Below are 21,857 nucleotides of genomic sequence, written 5' to 3'. Positions count from 1 at the left end.
CAGAGCCCTGGCCGCCCTCAGGGAGGAGGAGGGCAGGACGCTGGGGACAGTGGGAGCACAGTGACACGGGGGTGCCCCAGCCGGCCTGAAAGGCAGCATGGGAGGCAGGGAGGTTTCTCAGGGAGGCTGGGTCTTGGAGCGGGGGAGTGGAGTTAGCTGCCTGGAGGAAGCGGTGAGGGCAGGCGAGGGGCCCCAGGAGGGCAGGTCCTTGGGGGAGGAGGACTGTTTGCCCTCAGCTCGCCCGTCTGTAAGATGGGGCAGTGCCCTGGGGTCCCCACGTGTGGATGACGGGGGAGCACGTGTATGGGGGGGTGTGAGGGGGGACGCCACGTGGGGTCCCTGGTCCTCTTCTCCTGCGGAACCAGCTGGTCCCTCGCCCACGATCACACGACGCAGTCATTCTTCCGAGAAGCTGTCTCGGCAGCAAGAGGCCATGGTCCCCACTCCAGTCCCTGCCCTTGGCCTTCGCTGAACTCACAGAAACCCAGGCAGGAGGTCAGTGGGCCCTGGACAGCCTCCAACTCACAGATGAGGAACTGGAGATTCAGACAGGCTGGAACCTCAGAGGCAGACTCGGCGATCAAGAGAGGCCGGGATCTGTCTGACTCTGGCACCTGCTCAGCTTTCTCCCCTCCAGGTGGATCCCAGCCTCTGCGTGGTACGAGCTAGAGGGTGGAGCCCTGGCTCCCAGGCCTGTGCTCGTTTCTGAGCTGCACTGACCCTGCCGAGCGCTCTGTCCTTCGGCTGCATCAGCCCGGCGTGTGCCCGGAGCGCGGGGAGCAGGGACACGTCTCTGGACCCACGTCTTCGCCTGCCGCGGGCTTTGGGCCGTCCAGGCCGGGTTAGGAGTCCTCGGCCCCATTGGCCTTCCCTGTGGCCTTGGGCAGCACGTGTGTGTGATCCCTCCAGGGCTGCCGTGGGGACGGACGTAGGTGGTGGTGGTGGGACACATGCTGGGCCCCCCGTGGCCATGGGTGCTGCCCCTCTTGTGTTTGGTGCGATCCCTGATGGTGCTTTGAGTTTTAGAATACAGTTCTCTTCAATTAAAAATAATAATAAGGAAGGTGTTTGTTTTTTTAAAAAATATAACTGATCTGTGAGGCTTAAGGTGAAAATGATCTTCTTGGGTGTGATCCAGGTTGTCAGTGTTGATGCCATTTTCTTGTCTGCCAGAAGTTCTTCTCATTCAGGATGGATGACTCTGGAAGGTTGGCTGCTTCCCTTTCACTTGGATTGTACTTCATTATAAAACAGAGAAATAGGCTGGCGTTCTGCATAGTCAAATAGATTCCCGAAGGATGCGCCACATAAATTTAGAATACCATCGTATAACTATCAATTATCTCCCAATGAAAGTTCAATTTAATTATATGTGGATAGTCCTTCTAAATCCGACTCCTTGATTTGTATTTAAATGTCATCATTATGACTTCCCTGGCGAGGTTATCAGCTGTTCAAAGGCTGAATCATATGATATGGTATTTTAAAAACCACCGCTTTTTTATAGACTCTTCAAAAATCACAGCACCTTTTTTTAGTGCCAACTCTTGACTATTATTGTCACATTTGGCCATAAAATTAAATGTGAAAATTGGCATTCAATAGCAGTATTAATTCTATTTCACTCCGACGCAGCAGAGATGAAGAGAATTGAATAGTGGTGGAGACTGTACAGTTAGGAGGCTGGGGGAATTCGCTAGGGCGCTGGGTCAGCATCAGAACTGCATTCGGGTCCGAATCTCAGCTCTTCCGTGAGCAGCTCAGGTTATTTCCTTAATTTCCCAGCCCCTTAGTCTCCCCATATGTAAGGTGGGATTGATAATCGTGACAGTGGCCACTGTTTGTAGGATGCTATGGCGTGCTGGGCACTTGCGGACCGTCTTACTTAATCTGCACAAAATCTTAGAAGACGGGGCTTATTAGCCCCAGTTTGGGTGCAGGGTTTTGCACTGTGAGGCAGTGCCGCCCTTCCAGGGGGGTTTGTGCTCTGGACGAGCCTTGTGGCGGAGCTGACCTCTGATGGTGTGATCACCAGCACTGAGTAAGAGCGCTGACCTCTCGCCTGCCCTCTAGGTCACTGCTGCCGACTGCATTCCACAGAGGTGCTCAGGGAAGTGGAGGGCCACGGCCAAGGTCATGTTCAAGTCGGGGCAGAGCTGGGGGTCCAGCCCAGGTGGTCTGCTCCCAAGCTGGGGATCCCTGCTCTGTGCCCTCTGCCGCCTCGGTGCCCATGGGGTGGACGTGGGCTGCCGTCCGGGGCCTCAGCTCCCTCCGCTCCGGGGGCCGCTGCAGCAGATGGTCTGTCTCCCTCCCTCCTCCCTCCCCCTCCCTCCCCCTCCCCTCCCTCCCCTCCCCCCTCCCCCTCCCCCTCCCTCCCCTCCCCCTCCCCTCCCTCTTCCCTCCCTCCCCTCCCCCTCCTCCCTCCCTCCCCCCTTCCCTCCCCACCTCCCCTAGGCGGCTCTGGGTTTCCCATCCTCCTCTCCACAAGGGGCTCCCAGCAGCTCCACTTCAGTTCCTCCATAAGCGGCCCTGACGGCTGTGGGGCCGCCTCCTCTCCGAGCAGCTGCTTTGTGATGGGCTCTGGACCTGCTGCGTCACCAGGGAGCACTGTTGCCCCCAGTCAGGGGGCCCCCTGGCATGTCTGCGGGTGGACCTGGAGCAAGGGTGCCTCCCAGGGCACCAGGCTGTGGCCCCCCCTCTGACAGTGCTGGCCCTTGGGACCGGTGTGCATGTCACGGTGGGCGGAGAGCTCACGTGTGAGGACTCGGCTCTGGGAGTCGAGCCCCTTCCTGGAGGGGAGGAAGGAGGAGGGTGGCGGGGCTCAGGACCGTGCCCCAGGCCCACGTAGATAGAGACGCAGAGGTGGACAGTGCTCTTCTGTGGTTTGGGGGAGTAGTCCTCGGGTCCTGGAGTTGCCACCCTGGCTGCAGGATTTTAAGCAGGGTGCCCCTAGGTGAGTCACTCAACTTCTGGTACCTCGATTTCATCATCCGTGGGAGAGGAGGGACACTGCCTTTGGGACACCTGCTGGCAGCACGCATCCTGGGGCTGCTGGGGCAGGAGAGCTATTGTATGTTTGGGGGTGCGCTGATTCTTGTGTATGGCAGGCCCGCGGTCACCGGGTCTGTGTCCCACGCCGGCTCTGAAAACAGCACGAGCAAAAACCATTACCTTTTAGGTACTCTGCCTAAGCAGTGGAGAGCCAGATACAGCAAAAAACAGAGCAGCGCTGAGTCTGAGCGGCCAGCTCTTGATGGGACTGCCAGCTCTGTGACACTGGGCAGGTGGCTTATGCCCACAGAGCGTCATTGCATCTGTAAAAGGAAACAAATCACACTCATCCTCAGGCCACAGTAAGAAAAAAGGTGAATGTATATTGAAAATACCTAGCCCAGGACTGGGTATGCGATAAGTGTTCGTTGCATTTCATTTTTTTTCCCTCTTCTGTTCTGTGGGCACACCTGGCCACACTTTCCTGAAGGGTGGAGATGGGTCATATAGTATGACGCTTACGCAGTCAGAAATTGTTTGAAAGAGCACCCCCCCCCAAGACGGTCACACAAATATAATCCTGGTGGCCAGTGTCCAGTGTGCGTTCTGACCCTAAGGCTGCTGAGAGCCGGGCCTCTCTCCCTTTTTGCGTTCGACCAGAAGAGAGCTGGGTATTGGGATGTGTCCACACCCATCTGACAGGTGACAGTTATTAGTTCTTTTTGAGTTATCAGACGATGAGCTGAATTTGGCCTTTTTAGTGAAACTTAGGAAATATTCTGACCTTTTGTTTGAAGAGAGCACTAGTTTGCTCCGGGCTAGCTTGGAAGTAGGAAGCGCGTCTGCCGGGTGGGAAATTAGAAGCACTCCGGCTGCTCTCACAGGGGAAGAAAGATAAATGGCTAATAAGCTCCTGAAAGAATGTGCAACCTCAGGAGTAATTCAGACAGACCTGCAATTTAAAGCATCAGCGAGGCAGCATTTTGCCTCTTACTAGCACAGATTAAAAATTGATCATCGTCAGTATTGGCAAGGGTGCAGAGAGAGGTGTGCCCACCTGCCCTGCTTGGGGCATGTCCCTCAGGAAGAAGCTCTCTGAGAAGGAACTTGGTCCTCTGCCTCCAGACCTCAAAGGTTTTCACACCCTCAAATCAGTAATTCCGCCTCTAGAATGGAGTCTAACAGGAAGTCATAAATGCAGAGAACAAATTTAAGCACAAAGATGGTTGTTATGATTTTTTTCACCAGTGATTTTTTTAAAGAATGGAAAATACCTGAAAGTATGAGAAATAGGGCAATTGTTAAGTAAATTATGATACAGCCATATGATAGAATATTCTGCAGACTAATTTTTTAATTAAATTATTTATTTATTTATTTATTTTATTTGTGGCTGTGTTGGGTCTTTGTTTCTGTGCGAGGGCTTTCTCTAGTTGCGGCAAGTGGGGCCCACTCTTCATCGCGGTGCGCGGGCCTCTCACTGTTGTGGCCTCTCCCGTTGCGGAGCACAGGCTCCGGACGCGCAGGCTCAGCGGCCATGGCTCACGGGCCCAGCCACTCCACGGCATGTGGGAGCCTCCCAGACCGGGGTACGAACCCGTGTCCCCTGCATTGGCAGGTGGATTCTCAACCACTGCGTCACCAGGGAAGCCCCAGACTAATTTTTAGTGATGCGAAATTGCTCATCCTATATTAAGAGAAGAAAGCAAGTCTTAAAATTATGTGTATATGTATGTGTGGTTACATATATTTAATACTTATATAATGACTTGTATGTATGCTTATATAATGATTTAAACTACATTAAACTACAAGTGCTTAGAAAAAAGACTATAGAATTAATATATCAACCTTAGAGTATAAGATTGAGTGCTTTTTCTTTTGTATGCTTTTCTCTATTTTCCAGCTTTTTACAGTAAGCCCATCTACTTGTATAATCTGAAAAGAAAAGTAAATGTAATTTTCTGAAAGTGGTCCTTGCTCTGAAACGCACTGTTTCTGCACTTATACAGAAGTGCCTCTAACTCTTGAGTAGCTGACCCTTAAACGTCACGCTCCCGGCCAAATGCTGTGCATTTACCAACGTTCCAGTAGTCCTTTCCAAGCTCTCAAGACCTCTTCCTTGGGTTTAATCTTATGTTTATACACCCTGAATACCAGTTCCTGGTTGTTAAAGAAGAGGCTCCAAAGGCCAGTTAGAGCCTGCTGGGGCTCAGCAGGATATCTTGGCCACAGCACAGGCTGTGAAATAAAAGAAAATGCCTACTTTTACACATTGAGTGACAGTCATCTTCAGGGCCTGACACAAAGAAGCCCCCCTTTCTCCCCCTCTTTCTTTATCCATCCATGTAACACATGTTTGTTGAGTACCTGCCGTATGCCTGATTTTGTGCCAAGAGGTAGGATTTCCAGCGTCAGTAAGACACAGCCCCTGGCTATGCGCCTGTCAGGGGCATGGGAGTGGGAGTTGGAGGCCGGCTGCGGGCGGTTAGTGAGAGCCCGCCTGCCTTCTAGAGACCAGGGGCTGTAGCACCTGGGGACGCAGCTGAACGTGGATACAGGTGTGCGGGCTGGGCAACAGTGGCGGTGGGCGGGAGGTAAACGCGGGCCTGGGGTGTTAGGGAAGGATCTTCATTCACTCATTCATTTCTTCTCTGAACCGGTTACGACAGTGTGCCAGGCAGGCATTCTTCCAGGCCTGGGAAACACTGGTAAACAAGACAAGAGGATCTCTGCCCTCAAGGAGCTGAATTTTGGTAGGATTGACAGACAGTTAACAAATCCAGAAGTAAATATTTACAGCTCATGGTAAATGCTATTGCAGAAATAGGCAGAATGCCGCAATGGAGAATGGGGCGAGGGGAGGGATGAGATGGAAAGCCGCTGTGGAGAGGTGGGCTGGGAAGGCCTTTCTTAAGCTCAAATCTAAAGGATGAAAGGCTCCAGCTGTGCCAAGGGTCAGGAGAAGAACATTCCCACGCGGGGAGCTGTGGGCACAAAGACTACGGGAGGAAGAGCCTGGTGTGTTCTGGAAGCTGCCAGAAGGTTGCGACTGCGGGACACAGCAGCAGTGTGGGAGGCTCTGTAGAGGATGTTGTACTTGCGCCGAGACCTGAAGGGAGGGTGGGGTCCTGGGCTCAGGGACTGGAAGTGGGCAGGTGGGGAGCTGTGCGACTGGCGGAGCACGCGGGGTGTGTGAGCAAGTCCATCTGGCCAGGGGTGAAGTGCTGCACGGCAGGCAGGGCTCTGACGACGAGGCTGCAGCTCCCCCCGGGCTCTTGGGGCCCCAGGGGTAAGTGATTGCCAGGCCGCCTCTCTGCGAGTTTTCCCTTGCCTCCTCTCTGCCTTACCCTATTCCAGAATTCAGATTTCCTTCTGGGGTTGGACACTCTGACTGTGTCTTCCGTGCTAAACGGTGTTGAGCCAGCTCTGAAGCTGGTGCTACCCTGGGAGTCAATTATTTCATTTTCTTGGAATGAATCGGTTATGAATTACTAACGATAATGATTCATTATCCTGTCTCATGCTGGCATGGGCTGCTTCTCCAGCAGCCCACAGAAGAAATTGCCCTCCTGATTAATTCTCTGCTCTGTTTCCCCCTTCTCTTAGAATGGCTATTCAAGTGGACAAGTTCAACTTTGAGAGTTTCCCAGAATCCCCTGGGGAGAAGGGGCAGTTGGCAAATTCCAAGGAGCTGGAGGAGGAGAGGCAGGAAGCCCGAGGCCTGGAGATCAACAGCAAGCTGGACATCCACTGGACCATCATATCCTTTTCCCGGTGCCCACCCCGACCTGCGGACCCCCGAGGAGGACCCCAGAGGGGTCAGCTGTTGAGCGCTAGCCACAGATAACTCAGAAATGGCATGGCAGGGAGATACGGACCAAAGAGTGGGCATTTTCTTACCCTTCCACCACGTCCAGGGCCCCACGAGTGAAGTACAGGCTCAGGATGAGGAAAGGCCTCCCTGGGGCCGGTGCTGCTCTCACCTGGATCACGTGTTTCCTGTCAGCGTTGAGATCTGTGTTAGTGACCGGTTCTAATGGCCACCTATCACTGCTGGGCTTGGGGTCGGGAGCTTCCACATACTGACAGCTGAACACAGGTTACGATTTTTGGGGAAACTGAAATCGGGCTGTACAGCTCAGCAAGGCGTGCGCATGCCATCTTGAAAAGACTGGGGTGGGGGCATTAGGAGGACTGCACTGAAAAAGACGGTTTCATAAAATAAGTGGTCCTGCCTTGAGCTTCCGATCAGTGCCTGGCTCGCGGTAGACACTCAGGTGGGTGAGTGGGACTCTGGAGAAACCTCAGGTTCACTTATCCATCTACGTGTTTTTTTCCAGCAGTCTTTACTCGGTGCCTGCTTTGGGTTGGGTGTGTGTCAAGTTGCCTGAGGGACCGCAGTGCGCAGGCGGGGCCTCAGGGGGTTGCCCGGCCCCGAAGAGGGTGTGCGTCATCTGAGGGTTAAACGCACGGCTGGGGAGCAGGGACAGGGTGTTACGCCAACTGCTGTGAGGTTCAGAGGATGAAGGTGCTGGGTGCAGGGCAATCAGGGGCGGCTTCACAGAGGGGGTGTCGCCACGGTGGGCTTTTTAAGGGTGAGTAGAAGTTTATCAAGGGGATGGGGTGGGAGATGCCCCACAGTTCGCATGGTGTGAGAGGATGGCTCACTCAGGGTGTCTCCCAGGAAGGGGCAACTCTGATGGGAACGTCTGTTGATTACCTTGTTCACACACTGGTTCTGTGGAAGTGGGATAGTCACAGGCTGTTGTGTGGTCTCGTCGCCCTGGATTCTGGAAGCAACCTTAGGCTGCATGAGGCACGGCTTCCAGGACCGAGGCAAGTTCCTTCGCGCCAGCTAACGTGAATCTGGGCTTGGTAGACAAGACCCCTGTCTCTGAGGAGCTTGTGACAGAAAAAGCGCTGTAGATGGAAGCCTTTGAGAACCAGACGCCAAAAAATAGAGCGCTCAGGGGCTCATGGAGGGAGCCTGGCATGCATGGTGGAGTTAGGCGTTTGTCTTCTGTACAGAGAGAAGTGAAAAGGTGGGGGGCCGCGGGAGGTGCCCTTCCCTCGGTGACCCCACTTCTCAGCAGAGTCAGGGTCCAGTCAGCTGGCGCTGGTTGAGGGAACAGAGTGTCGTAGCACGGAGGAAGGCGGCACCCACGCTGCGTCCCAGGCTCGCTGCATCCGTCACCTCTGTCGACTGTTCACACCTCTCTGGTCGGCACCTCTCACGGTCCACTGGGGAAACAGGATCTCAGCAGGGTGAGCTGACTCACCCTGAGTCCAGCCAGGAAGTGGTGCAGCCAAGGACGCACCCAGGTGGGGTGGCCGGCACCAAAGCGCTTACCGCCAGTCCAGGTCCCCATGGGGAGTGTGGTGAAGGTGCTCATATCCTGTGGCGGGGAGGGGGGCGGGGGGCGGGCGGTCGTAAAAGGAGGCCATTAGCGCTCAGTCGTGGTGTCTACGTCCTGGCACGAGCCAGGAGGGTCCTTTCTGGGCCTTGGGTTGTGGAGGCTCCGCACCTCCTGTGTGGAGCCGCGCTGCGTCCTGGAGCCTTGGCTTCATGCAGGGGCTCGTGCAGAGCCAGGCAGGCCTGGCTGGCACCCGTGGAGGGAGGGGCACTGTGCTCGGGTGCCCGGTGGGAAGGGTTCATCCTTCTGAGGGGTCTCATTCTGGGACTGGGGGGCCCTGCCTCCCCAAGTTTCACGGAGACTGGGCCTCACTGGGAGCCAGGGCGCACGGCAGCACCTGCGAGTGTCATTTCCTGGGTGCTGCCTGCAGGGGTCCCACATGGTCCTCGGCACCCGCTCAACAGCTCCCAGGGCGTTTCTCACCCCGTCTTACTGATGCAGCTGCCTCTGAGTTCCTGCAGACAACGGGGAGGAGCCAGCACTGAACCCCTCGGCCTGCTTGAGCGCACGGTCCTTGCCTTCTAATGGGGTTATATTGACCATCAAAATTCTTAACGTGCTTTGAAAACTATTATTGAAAACGTACTAAAATGTCTTTGGGTTTCTCTCCTTCTAGCCTTGATTCTTTCAAGAAGCTGACTTCCCTATTTTGTGTTCGATTAATAATTCATGCTGCAAATCCTTACTGAATGCCTACCATGTGCCAGGCACACCTGTCTCCTAGTTTAGGGATTGGAAGACTGTCCCCAAAGGCGAATTTGAGTGAAGAGAATTAGCATTACGGACATTCCCTCCCTCCCCGCCTCCCCTCCTATCTGGTAATGACATCTGGCATGGGATGGATAGCAGACTTTTGCTGTTGTAAACCTAAATTCAAGCAGATGGAAAGACCAAAGATTGAATTGGCTAATTATTTCATTATGCATTTTAATATTTTCTCAATATTTAGACTTCATAAAAAATTTGAGCCTAGTTTGACACCCATCGTAGTCATAAAAATGGCCCGTATGTGGCACGTAAGGCTGGAGAGACGTGTTTTAAAGGAAACTGGCTCTTGCAGTAGGTGTGTGCACCCCTGTCTGGGTGATATCTGCAACATCCAGACAAGTGGCAGGGACACCGGGAGCTCCAGACCCACTCTGTACCTGGCTAACAGCCTGTACGTGTTGTTGTTTCCGTGTGCTGAGCCCTGGAGATGCCCCCAGTCTGCGGGAGGGGCAGATGCAGAGACGGGCGCTCACGGTGCAGCCCGGGAGGGCTGAGACAGCTCTCCTGTGGTGAGGACCGGCAGGGCTGGAGTATTTTTTTTTTTTTTTTACATCTTTATTGGAGCATAATTGCTCTACAATAGTGTGTCAGCCTCTGCTCCACAACAAAGTGAACCAGCCACACACATACACATGCTCCCACACCTCCCCCCTCCCACGTCTCCCTCCCCGCCATCCCACCCCTCCAGGTGGTCACAAAGCACCGAGCTTCTCCCCCCGTGCTATGCGGCTGCCTCCCACCAGCCATCTGCTTCTCGCCCGGCAGTGTACATACGTCCATGCCACTCCCCTGCCCCGTCACAGCCCACCCCTCCGCCTCCCCATATCCCCAGGTCCATTCTCTAGCAGGTCTTTGTCTTTATTCCTGTCTTACCCCTAGGTTCTTCATGACATTTTTGGCACATACATACAATGGAATATTACTCAGCCATAAAAAGAAACGAAATTGAGCTATTTGTAATGAGGTGGATGGACCTAGAGTCTGTCATACAGAGTGAAGTCAGTCAGAAAGAGAAAGACAAATACCGTATGCTAACACAAATATAAGGGCTGGAGTATTCTAAGCACATTCCAGAGCCTGACAGGCACTGGGGACCTGAGTTGTCCCCTGTGACTGGTTGTCCAGAATGCAGACTGGGGCAGCAGGGGCCAGGCGTCTCTCAGGCTGTGCTGAGGAGTCTGGGCTGACCTGCCTACCTCCTCCCCCCTCCCCTCCCCTCCCCTCCCCTCCCCCCTCCCCCTTCCCCCTCCCCTCCTCCCCCTCCCCCCTCCCCTTCCCCTCCCCCTCCCCCCTCCCCCTCCCCTCCCCTCCCCTCCCCCCTCCCCTTCCCCTCCCCCTCCCCTCCTCCCCCTTCCCCCTCCCCCTCCCCTCCTCCCCCTCCCCCCTCCCCCTCCCCTCCCCCTCCCCCTCCCCCTTCCTGAAGACAAGGGTTAGGCTCTGTGGCCTCCTCCTTCACGTCCTGCCCGCAGCAGCCTGTGAGCATCGACCTCCAGGGCTCTCCAGCAGAGCCCAGCCTCCCTGCAGGCCGTGAACATGGGTCCCTCCCTCCCAGTACAACCCAGCCGTGCTTTCAGGTCCCTCCTCTCGCCTGACCTCCTCCTCTGCTCTGTGAAAGATGCAGGGCAGCCTTTATTTTTATTTTTTAATTTATATTTTATTGACGTGTAGTTGATTTACAGTGCTGTGTTAATTTCTGCTGTACAGCAGTGACTCAGTTAGACACATGTACGCATTCTTTTTCCTATTCTTTTCCCTGATGGTTTACCCCGGGATACTGAATACAGCTCCCTGTGCTGTACAGGAGGGCCTTGTTGTCTATCCATTCTGTATGTAACAGTTTGCATCTAGTAACCCCACACTCCCAGTCCGTCCCTCCCGCCTTATAATAAAGGGCAGGCTTATTACAAGGAGCCTGGTACCTGGCCGAGGGCCAACACAGTCCAAGGGTCCCCGCAGGCTGCCTGGTGGGTCAGGAGACCCACCTCTGCAGGGACAGGGTGACCTCATGTGGAGGAGGTGGTGGAGGGCACCTGGGCCATCCAGGAGCGGTGAGCAGCCGGGGCCTAGTGGTGTTTTCAGCCCTGGCGTTCACTGGTTCTGAGGTGGGGTTTACACGCTGGCCCAGCCAGATGAGCTCACGTATTGAATACTGCTTTTTTCCCTTAGATTTACGATACCTGTCTCTTTTCTGTTTATCACTTCCATCATCATCACTGCTATGAAAACCGCCGCTTGCACGGCTCCCGTGTGTCAGTTACTTAGTGTGTTGTCTGCGGGGCGGGGGAAGGGATGCCGGGCAGCGGAGCTGGACACGGGACCGGCGGTCGCTCTGCCCCCGCCTCACCCCTCCCCGCCAGCTGCTGGGTCTCAGCCTCACCCCTCTGTTTCCCGCTCCTCCTCGTGTAGTGGGGGGAGGTGAGGGTACCACGAGGAGCCCCGTCGTGGGGCGCCTGCAGGACCAGCGCCCTCTCCGCCGTCAGGCCTGCCCCTGTCACAGCTGGGGCTTCGATCCTTATTCTGCACAGGACGAAGGACTCCTCACAGAGACCTGTCCTGAAGCCCGCCCTCTTCCCTTGCCTGTCCCTTGTGCCACCTCAGCCTGGTGACTTTGAAAGGGAACGTCCTCCCGAGCGCTCCCGTCTGGCAGGAGGAGCTCACCTGGGGGTGACGTCGGTGGGCCTCCTGGGGGCGGGGAGGGGCGGCCTGTCCGCGCGTTCCGGGTAAACACGCCCTTGCTGTCCATTCTTCTTCTAACCTTCTTCTTCCCTCCAGCTGCCGCTGTTGGACCATTTTTACTGAAATTGGGAAACCTTAATACAGCCGACCCTCCCGGAACTCTGTCAGTAGCAGGTTACTAGTAGCCCCCGCATGTGACCCAGTGACCGTCTGCATTTGCCTTTGGGCTGGGACCAAAGATGCTGCACCGTTGGGGGCCAGAGCCCCGGCTCCAAAGGTCTGGCTCTGCTGTCTCCTGCATCCGGCAGGGACGTGGTGACCTGTCAGGCCCGTGTCTCCATCTGTTCAGCACGGTGAGGACACCTGCTCCGGGGTTGCCGGTTGCCATTAGGGTCGGTTCTAATAACCGTATCTGCCCTTCTGATCCCGTACCGGATGCCAGACAGGACATTAGCACTTTCCCTCAAACCTACAAAACAGGTAATACCTACCCCTTTTTAAGAAGTAAATAAGTAAATTTTGGAAATTAAGTAACTCACCTGAGATGGTGCCGGGAGCTGGAGAGCCAGGATCCCAGGACACGTGTTATTTTCCTGTTGACTGAAGTCAACCTGAAGTGAGGCCTCACCCTCGTGGTGCCGTCACGGCCCCTGGCCCACTTCCTTCTGGAAGACCCGGTGCTGCTCAGGTGACCCGGCCTGAGGTGAGGCTTCTCCTGGACAGGGGATGCTGAGCCAGACCTCCCCCACGACTGTCCCCCGGCATCCTCACCTCTACCTCTGCTGGGGCCTGCCTAAAAGGGGCTGGGTTGGCAGTTCTGACCGTCACCCAGAGCGTCTGGTCTGGGGACGGATGGAAGCTGACCGTATCTGTTTTCACTTTCCACGGTAATTCAGAGACGGAGAAACAAGCATCAGCATTGGAGCAGGTGTGGGTCGTCCTTTATGGTTGGCCTCACGTGTTCCATCTTCCACGGAGCCCTCTCTGCCCCCTCTGCCATCTGGCCCCGGCTGGAACTGCCCCTCCTCTGGGGTCCTGCAGTTCTCAGTGCTTAACTCCTGTTTGGAATACTGCTTACAGAGCACGGGAAAGTTTGTTTTCTTCCCAGGACTGTCTCCCTTGCCAGGCTGTGCTGTTCTTGAGGTCAGGTCGTGTCAGCAGCTATTTCCTGATGACCTACGATGTGCTGCGGTTTGTGCCTGGCACCGGGGACACTGCGGTGAGCAGGATCGGGTGTGGACTCTGCCCGATGGAGCACGAGTGTGTGCTCTCTTCCCTGCCCCAGTGCTGCCTGTAATCCTTCCCTGTAGCTACTGAAACCTTTTGGTGTATCAGTGGTTTCCATTTGATTGATGCAGCCGATGGTCACCAGCTTGGTTGCACTACGCTGAGTGCTGTGATGAACGTAGGAAGGGAGTTTGCAACCAGCAAGATTCGTCGTAGTGGAAGCCCGTCTCCATTTCCAGGGGGCAGCCCCGTGCAGGCTGTCTGCGGTGGAAACAGATGCGGGAGACGCTCGGAGCAAGCTTGTTGTCAGCGCCCCTTCTTGCTTTCCTCGTTTTTGTTGCAAATCTCTCTTCAGAGAGCATTTTAGGGTTTGCTGAGATGCTTGCTGACCTGTTAGAATCCAACCCCACTTAGGTTTCCCGACAAGGACTGGGTGCCCAGTTCAGCTGATCCCCACGAAGCTGGCGGCCTGGACCATCTGGGCTGAGTTTCTGCCAGGTGGTCTGGTCTGATAAGCACGCGTCTCCCGCCTTCTGTCTGGAGATCGTTTGTAACCATCTGGCTGCTTTGAGGGTGAGGCAGAGGCTCACGGACCCCGGGGGCACAGTGGGCCTTAGGTGCCGAAGAGTCAGCAGCCCAGAGTGGGGGCTGGAATGTCTTCAGGGGACACGGCGGGCACAGAGTCCTTAATAACTGGGAAGCAGGGGGAGGTGGAGAAGTGTGGCTGTTCTCTTGAGAGCATGGCTGCGCCCCCGGAGGGGCTGCCTTCCCAGGGCTGACTCGGGCCGGGCCGCTAATGGTGGCGTGTTTGGCCTCACAGACACCAGTGGCCCTCTATAAATCCCAGAAGCGCAACAGCGGCTGTGACATTTGTCATCAGTCTGTACTTGGGGTCAACCCGGTAAGACTCTAGGCACAACGTCCTCAGTTTGGTTGGTCACCACCAGGACAGGCCACCTGGCATACGGCCACACCTGGCTCCTCGGTTTCCGAGATCGCATCCTCGCCAGTGAGGAGACTTTGCCGACAGCCAAGCCCTCCTCCCTTTATAGACTGAGGCGGAGCTTTCGCTGTTCGCACTGGGTTGCCTGAGATGGCCTCTCAGCCTCTCTGATCGGCTTCTAGCTAACTCTCAAAGATGCTTCTGATGGAGCGCTGTCTTCTCATTCCCTGAGAGAAGTTAAGTATTTTTAGATAAGACTCCTTTAAAACAGTGCACTAGGTTTTTCTGATAGTCATGTTAGGAGAGAGAGTTTTATCTAAATGAATATTAATACAAGTAGCTCCCTTTATCGGTACAGCGGATTCCTTGATCATCTTCAGTAACATGCAGGGTTGCATCTTGTATTTGTCTTTAGGGAGTGAGTGTTTACAGCTGTGGGTAATCACTTGGTTAGGCCTTTAATCCTCATAGTGGGGAAGCCGTGCCAGCCCAAGAGAAGCGTTGCTCCCGACCTTCGACCTTCGAGGATGTAGAGTCGCCCTGGCCCTTTAGCCTTCAGGGGACGGAGGGAGTGACGTGGGAGGGACACGTATCTGATTCTTGACTCCCCCGAATCCAAATATGTATGCCTTGAAGTTACTCTGAATGGAGTCAGGGTTTGGCGCACAGAGAACATAGATTTCAGGTTTGGCTGCGGCTCACGAGAGGGGGGAAGAACTTTTACCTAGTGTGCAAAGCAAAGTTCCAAATCTGTGTGTGTGTGTGTGTGAGAGAGAGAGAGTGAACATGCACACGAATCAACGTGCAGTGTGTTCATGTGATTGGGCGCATGCTGGGCTTTTACACATTCTGTGTGCTTTTGGCATGACAATTATTGTGAGCATGTGTATCTTATATAATAGAATCATAAAATTACAGAGCTTAAGTAACAGCTAACACCTTATGGCACTTACTAGATGCCAGCACTGTTCTGAGCAACTTACCTAGATTTACTCACTTTTTACAAAAATCCTGTGAAGTAGTTTTTATCCACATTCCACAGATGAGAAACCTGAGGTCTTGTGAGTTTACCTAACTTGTTCCAGGTCACCCAGCTAGTAAGTGGCAGAGCTTGGATTCTCATCCAGCTGTCCGGCTTCAGAGTCTGTGCTCTTATTAGCTCTGTGTTGGGCCAAAGAGCATCTGGTCTCTGCCAAGGCCTTCAGGTTATCCCCATGTTTCAGATGAAGCCAAGGAGACGTAGTGTTCCTCGGGCACGCTGCTGATTGGCACACCTACCCCACAGGGCTCTCTCCATTTTGCCTGCCCTCCATCCTCTGACTCGACTCTTCCCCCCCGGCCAGACTTGCAGCCCCGAACCACGTGCAGACTCTCCCTGGCAGTTCGTGGCGCTGTCCAGGGAGCTGAGCCCAGACAGTGGCGCCCCTGCTGGGATGAGAACAGCCCAGCATCAGCATTCTCAAAGTTCATGAAGCAAATCGGAGGGCAGAGTCATGGGAAAGAGGCTCATTAATCACCTAAAGCAGCCTTTCCATTAGCGTAATTTCTAGTTGTGACAATTTGCTAATTGATTTGAGCTGAAGTGGGGCTGGGCTAAGTCCCTGCACCTGGGGTTATCACTCCAGAGCTGGCACATGGGGCGCAGACAGCCCATCTTCCTGGCGGGGGTGGTGCCAAGGTGCAGGCCTGCTCCTCGACGAGCTCCCCACTCCGGAACACTCGCCTGGGGGCCCGTTTAGAAACATCTGCCTCAGCGGCTCTTGCGGTCTGGGTCTCAGTAGACCACTTGTAACAACCAGGTGTTCAGAGCACGGTGCCGCACTCTCCTGTGAGAGGACCCAGGCCTGCCACCCGCCAGGCTGCATGTTCCCCAAGGGAAGAGCTGACTGAACAGTCATTTTTTCTAGAGCATCAGGCTGGGTCATGGTAAACCTCAGTCCCATACTCACAGGCAGGATCTCAAAACCTGCTCCATGGTTTTAAACGGTCCTTTGATTACAGCGTATGACCGAATATTTCACCGCTAATGGGCTAGCAGAAAGTGAAAGGGAAGGTATTTTATTAACTTTCTGCATTTTCCTAGCATCTGGCGTTGTTTTTAAGATTTGGAAGCAAATACCCATGGTTCCCAAGACTCGTTGAAGATTAACTGAGACAATGTGCATGAAAACGTTTGTAAACAAAAAAGCTCTGCACAAATATTGATTAATTAAATGTAATTAACAATGATGGGTGACTAATAATACTAAGGTATCATCCTTGCACAATAGGCTGGGCTTCTTCAAAGTAGGAAGGGGGCTTCCCTGGTGGCGCAGTGGCTGAGAGTCCGCCTGCCGATGCAGGGGACACGGGTTCGTGCCCCGGTCCGGGAAGATCCCACGTGCCGCGGAGCGGCTGGGCCCGTGAGCCATGGCCGCTGAGCCTGCGCGTCCAGAGCCTGTGCTCCGCAACGGGAGAGGCCACAACAGCGCGAGGCCTGCGTTAACGCAAAAAAAAAAAAAAAAGTAGGAAGGATCTCACCTGGTGGGTCTCCTCATCCCCAGCAGGTACCACAGCCCATGCTGTAGGTATTGATGCCCTGATGTGAATCTAGGCCCACCCACTGGCGGGGAGGAGCTCTGCCCCTGGACCTGAAGGGCTGATTGGATCCCCCCTTCCTGGCTGTGTGGCTTAACAGCCCTGAAGGGGTTTCCTCAACCTGAGGTGGTTGTGAGCACAGTGTGAGAGGATCCTTAGGTAGGTAGGTGCTCAGTGAGAAGCACTGGGCATTGATGGAGCACCTACTGTGTGCCCGGTGCAGTGCCACTGACCAGGGGCACCATCCCTTACTCTCCTGGGGTTGGAGCCACAGGCAGCCCTCTGAAGTCTTTCTTACTGGTTTGCAAAAATAAGCAGCCAAGCAGTCGTGACGGCAGAGCTGCCCGCTCATCAGCCCGGCAAGTTTGAGCCGGGGACGGCAGTGGAAGTTTACACCGAGCAAGGGCCAGCCCGCCCTGCGAGGCTCGCCACCTCTGAGAGGCGTGAGTGAACTGTGGTGGCTCCAGGGAGCTCAGCCGTGGCTTTGAGGCAGGAGGTGGCGGGCGCAGAGGGCGCTGTGAGAGGAGTGCGTGGCTCCCTGGGGGGAGCCAGAAGCTGCCCGTGGGAGGCTCCAGAGGCAGAGCGAACGTGAGCTGGATGCACTGAGCTGGGCCCTTGAGTTTTCTTACGTTCCAGGCTCACAGGGGCTGTCGATGATCATTACTTGTGGGTGTGGCGAGGAGACTCACGAAGCCTGGTTGGCACCCACAGTGGTCTACATTCCCCCTGCTGCAGTGTCACCACCCCTGCCCTCCTAAGGGACAGGAGTATATCTTGGGGGCAAGAACCCATAGGCTGACCTGGAGACTTAATTGCTGCGTCCCAGGTGACTAGGAAGGGCTTGAAGGGGGAGACAGGTACTTCAGCACCACGGAGAGCTCCCCGTGGGCCTCCCTCCGGGCTGGAGGAAGGAGGCTGGCCACCACGCGCCACGCTGGGAGCAGGCGGTGACTCTGCCCCTGGCAGTGCTGGGGTCCTGGCCGGGCCCTGGCCCTGTGCACGGAGGATCCTCGTTTGTCCGGTGGGGATCACGGGTCCTGGCTTCCAGGTTTACTGTGAGGAATCGATAGTGTGTTCATAGTAAAGTGTCTGAAAGTGTGGGCTGCAGCGTGGGCTCCAGGGTCAGACCGCCTCAGTCCTGCCACTTCCTAGCCGTGTCTGCTTTCTTGTTATCCCCATGGGCCTGAGTTTCTAAAATCTCTGCAGTGGAAATAACAGTCCCTATCTTAAACCCACCACATTCTCAATTTGAAAACAGTATTAAATTGAGAAGATACATGTTAAGCACTTAGCACGCAGCCTCCCTCATGGGACTCACTTTGGAAATACCCTTTCTAGCAGAAATAATGACAGGAATTATTGTCCTCCTCCTCATTCTTTATTGACCTCTTGCCCCCAACGCCAGAGTCCATGTGTTTAGGGAAGAGAATCCACTGCCATGTCCGCTGTCCTCACTATAACATTGTAACCTGGGCTGTAAAAGTGGCTGATGGAGCATCTGCATAGCCGACTGCTCAGCCAGGGTCGCGTTCCTGTGTCCAGGCTCAGACACAAGACTGTTTTGGTGGCTCGTGGGGCTGAAGGGGAGGGGATGTGCGTGCCGGTAATTAGCTTTACTAGCTCAGCTGTATAATTTTATGGCTCATGTCCGAAAGCAAATGAATACGGAAATATGCTATTGGAATAGTTTCCAAAGCCCCAGTGCCATTTGGCAACTTTGTAATTACTCACATGCTAACTTGCTCTTCTAACTAATCATTTCAAAGGCTCCTCATCCTGGCCGTGTTTGTCAGGCACTATTTCTGTTCTTCAGGCACCAGGGTGCGATCAGCCTCAAAAGCCTGGCATGATTTTTTTTTTTTTAACAGGAGGGAGTAATATGCCATATTCTGAAGTCTTAATTTCATACAAGTGAAAATAACCCCCCGAGAGAGTCAGGAAAGAAAACAGGAAGAAACACACACACAGATGTGGCCCCTGCACCACTTACCTGGGATGTTGACTCATGCCAGCATTCATTTAGTCATCAGACAGTGTTCATTGAGCAGCCACGATGATCCAGGCCCTGTTCAAGGCCCCAGAATGAGGGCTCTGCCCTCGCCCAGTTGACAGGCTAGCGGTGAAGCCAGACGATGGAAAACACACACATCTAGTGAGGGTTGCCGAGGGGATGCCGAGAGCCTTCGGAGCAGAGACAGCTCGGAGAGGCCTTCCTGGAGGAGGTGAGGTCTGCGGTCAGAGTTAAAGTATGAGTACAGTGAAGAGGGGGAGGAGGGCAGGGAAAAGCATTTCCAGGCAAAGAGCACAGAAGGTGGAGGGTATGGAGTTCTGAGAGAGTACGCTGTGTTTTGGAAGAATTGAAACAGGGCCAAGGCAGCCAAAGCAGGACCTGGGGCTGGAGAGGCAGGTGGGCGCTCCTGAGCGTCTTGGACGCCAACAGCTTGGCCTGTGCCCTGGTCTGAGGCCTGTTGCCATGTGCGGCCAGCTGGCTCTCCTGGGCAGCCCTCTTGTCTGGACAGCTTTCCGTGGATGCTCGGCTGGGCCGTTTGAGGGCTGGGCTGTTCCTCTCTGGCTGGAGGGACCCAGGAGCTCTGGTCTTCATTCCCTCGGGGCCTTGGCACCCCTCGCTCCCTGCCCCAGCCCCTTCTACTCTGCCTGTGTGGCTTTATCCCAACCCGGCTGTCCTCAGGCTGGGCAAGTGCAGTGGTCTGTTGCTATATTGTCATCTTTGTTGGAATGTGAGCCTCTCAAGTTCAAGGTTCATGTCCAGTCATTTCAGTGTCCTCAGCGCTTCTCACCATGCCTGTCTTGTTTCAGACACACTCTGTGTTTGTTGAATGCAATTAACTTGCTAATGGAAGAAAGTAATGGGATTTTCCCCCACTTCCTCAGTCACTAGAGAACGTCAGGAATGACATTCTTCCCTTTTGATTGCAACCTAAGTACTGGGGCTTTAATTTGTGTAGGAAAAGGGAGAGAGGTTTATAGATCTCTCTCTGAGGACCACACTGGCTGTTAACATTAGCGCCTTGGAGACGTCTGTTTTCTGCATTTCTCAACCTAATTTCTTCATCCACCGATACTTGCTGAGAGGCCGTATGACTTCCTCGATTATGAACTCGCATGAGTCCGTTTGTAATAATATGTGTAATTACATCAAGATGTATGGGGCAGACGTGAAACCAGCATGAAACCAACACGTGTAGAGAGACGCACTTGGTTGTATTGAACAGTTAAGCCACAGTTTGCATCCTTTTTAGGGAAAACAACCTTCCCTCTTCTTTATTTCCCCCAACAAGAAGAGCTGTCGGATTGAAATTATCCCGGTGGATTTCCCTTCTTCACATAACGGCTCAATTTACCAGATCTGGGGTGGGGGGGGGAGAGGCCCTTTTGCCACATTTACATACCTGTTTCCCACACACTCAGGTGATATCTTGTGGTTGGTTAGACCATCCCTGGAGAGCAGGGGGACGGTCACCTGCCGTGGGAGGTTTCCCATCTGGGAGTCTGTGGAGAAACTTCTAGAACTTCTCCCCCTGGCCGGGGACTCGGAGGCAGAGTTTTCCTTAACGCGGCTCACCCCTCTCTGAAGCGCACAGGTGAGGCGAGTGTGGAAGGACTCCTGAGCCAGCTGGTCCTGGAGCATCTGCAGCTGGCCCCTCTCCTGTGGGGTGAGTACCGCTCGTCACCGCGGGGGCACATGCTCCTGTTCTCAGAACGCGCAGGCTTGCGCTTGTCGGTGTGTGCTGACGTCACAGAGAGCCGTGCGGGGAGGGAAGCTCACCGCCGTGCCGGCCCGTGCGTGTCTACCGAGCTCTGCCCGGGCACAGCCTCGTGAACGGGCTCGCTGCCCTCTGAGCACAGGTGTGGCAGTGACGTGGAGGTGCCCTCGGGGTCCATTTGCTGCGGAGTCTGCCGTCCTCCGTGGGGGCACTTGGTGTCCGCATGGGCGTGTCTTCTGTGGATGTTTCTGCATCTCTGGTGATCAGGCTGTTGGGCGGGAGCGAGGCTGCGGTTAGCTCTGACATTGTTTGGTAAACACCCTAACTCAGCCTGGCGCTCAGTCCGCGAGCGGTCGCCCTGAGGCGGCTTCGAGAAAGGGATTTGAACGTTGGCTGCCCATTGCACCTGGAGCTCTCACCCCAGTCTCTGCCTTCCTAAATAGTGGTGAAAATTTTTTGTTGAGAAACAAACTAAATGTAGAATTTTTGTTGAAGTGGGAGTCTTTATTATTCTCTGGAAATGATTCCATCATGTAATCTATGTTGGGTCAGATGCAAACAATCTTGTGCATGTACCTTCTTTCTTCTCTTTACCCCAGAAACCATTGTAAATTAGTATCTGGTATTTCCTCCACTTAATTAATTAGCTTGACCTCCCCCGTTTGCATGCTAGAGACACAGGAAAATTATCCCAGGGGTCTGAAGAGAAGAGCAGGCCTTCCTCCTGGAGTCCCCTCACTTCCCCTTCAGTTTGTGAGAGCCCCTCGCACTGCCCGGGGGCCGCCCACTCTTCTGGGCTCCCTGCCCCACCCGTGAAGGTTGTCGGGAGTCCTGTGAGGGGCGCTGACACGGCAGCTGTGAGTGGACTGTGTGCTGCCCCGGGGGCTCCTTTCGTGGAAGCCGCCCGCCTCGCTGGTCCAGCCCGAGTGGAAGGAGGCGGGCGGTGTTTCTGCGGAATGTGTCACTGCTTGCACCTCTGGGGGTGTCCCTCGCTTTCCTAGTTTGGAATGTCTTGTCTCTTAACGACCTGGGCTCAGCCAGCTACTTCCACCCTGTGTGGCAGCTGAGGAGGATCAGACTCCCAGCCCCAACCAGCCCGAGGAAACACAGTGACACAAAACTTGTATTAAGGCATCATGTCAGTCAGAAGAAATTCCCCAAGGCCCCAGCAGTCTGGGAGTGAGCCCTGGAGGGTCTGACTCATTCCAGAGATTGGGGGTGGGGAGGGTACATTGGGAGAGGTCAGAGGCTCTTGCTGGATTTGCATTGGTCTCCTTGCAGGTGTTTTCCTTGTCACCTGTCACATGCATACCAGTGTGTTGGCAAATAATGTAGGTATTAAAAGATTTTATCCTGGAGAAGATACATGACGTTTTAAACAATAATACCAGGACCTGAAAGACGTTTCTGCCAGGAGGTCTCACTGGCAGTGTCCGCGGTGCCAGGCAGCTCGGGGCTGCGCTTTCGGGCTCCCAGCAGCATCCCGGGCAGCCCAGTTCCTGTCTTCGAGGCATCCACAGTCTCCAGCTGTCC

At 54.6% G+C, this 21,857-nt stretch overlaps 1 protein-coding gene across 3 annotated transcripts in view; it reads left to right on the top strand.

Annotated features, from left to right (window-relative positions):
• The window catches only part of TRAPPC9 (trafficking protein particle complex subunit 9), a 503,630-nt gene that overhangs the window by 387,134 nt on the left and 94,639 nt on the right, over nt 1-21,857 (top strand). For all 3 annotated transcript variants that reach the window (XM_081258084.1, XM_081258086.1, XM_081258085.1), the window contains 2 exons: nt 6,601-6,754; nt 20,183-20,273. In XM_081258084.1, coding sequence (XP_081114210.1) covers nt 6,601-6,754; nt 20,183-20,273 — 245 coding nt within the window. The remainder of the gene's footprint in view (nt 1-6,600; nt 6,755-20,182; nt 20,274-21,857) is intronic.

Source organism: Mesoplodon bidens (genome assembly GCF_964165515.1).
Source record: "Mesoplodon bidens genome assembly, chromosome: 16".
NCBI classification, from domain to species: Eukaryota; Metazoa; Chordata; class Mammalia; order Artiodactyla; family Ziphiidae; genus Mesoplodon; species Mesoplodon bidens.
This window is presented reverse-complemented; position numbering and strand designations above follow the sequence as displayed.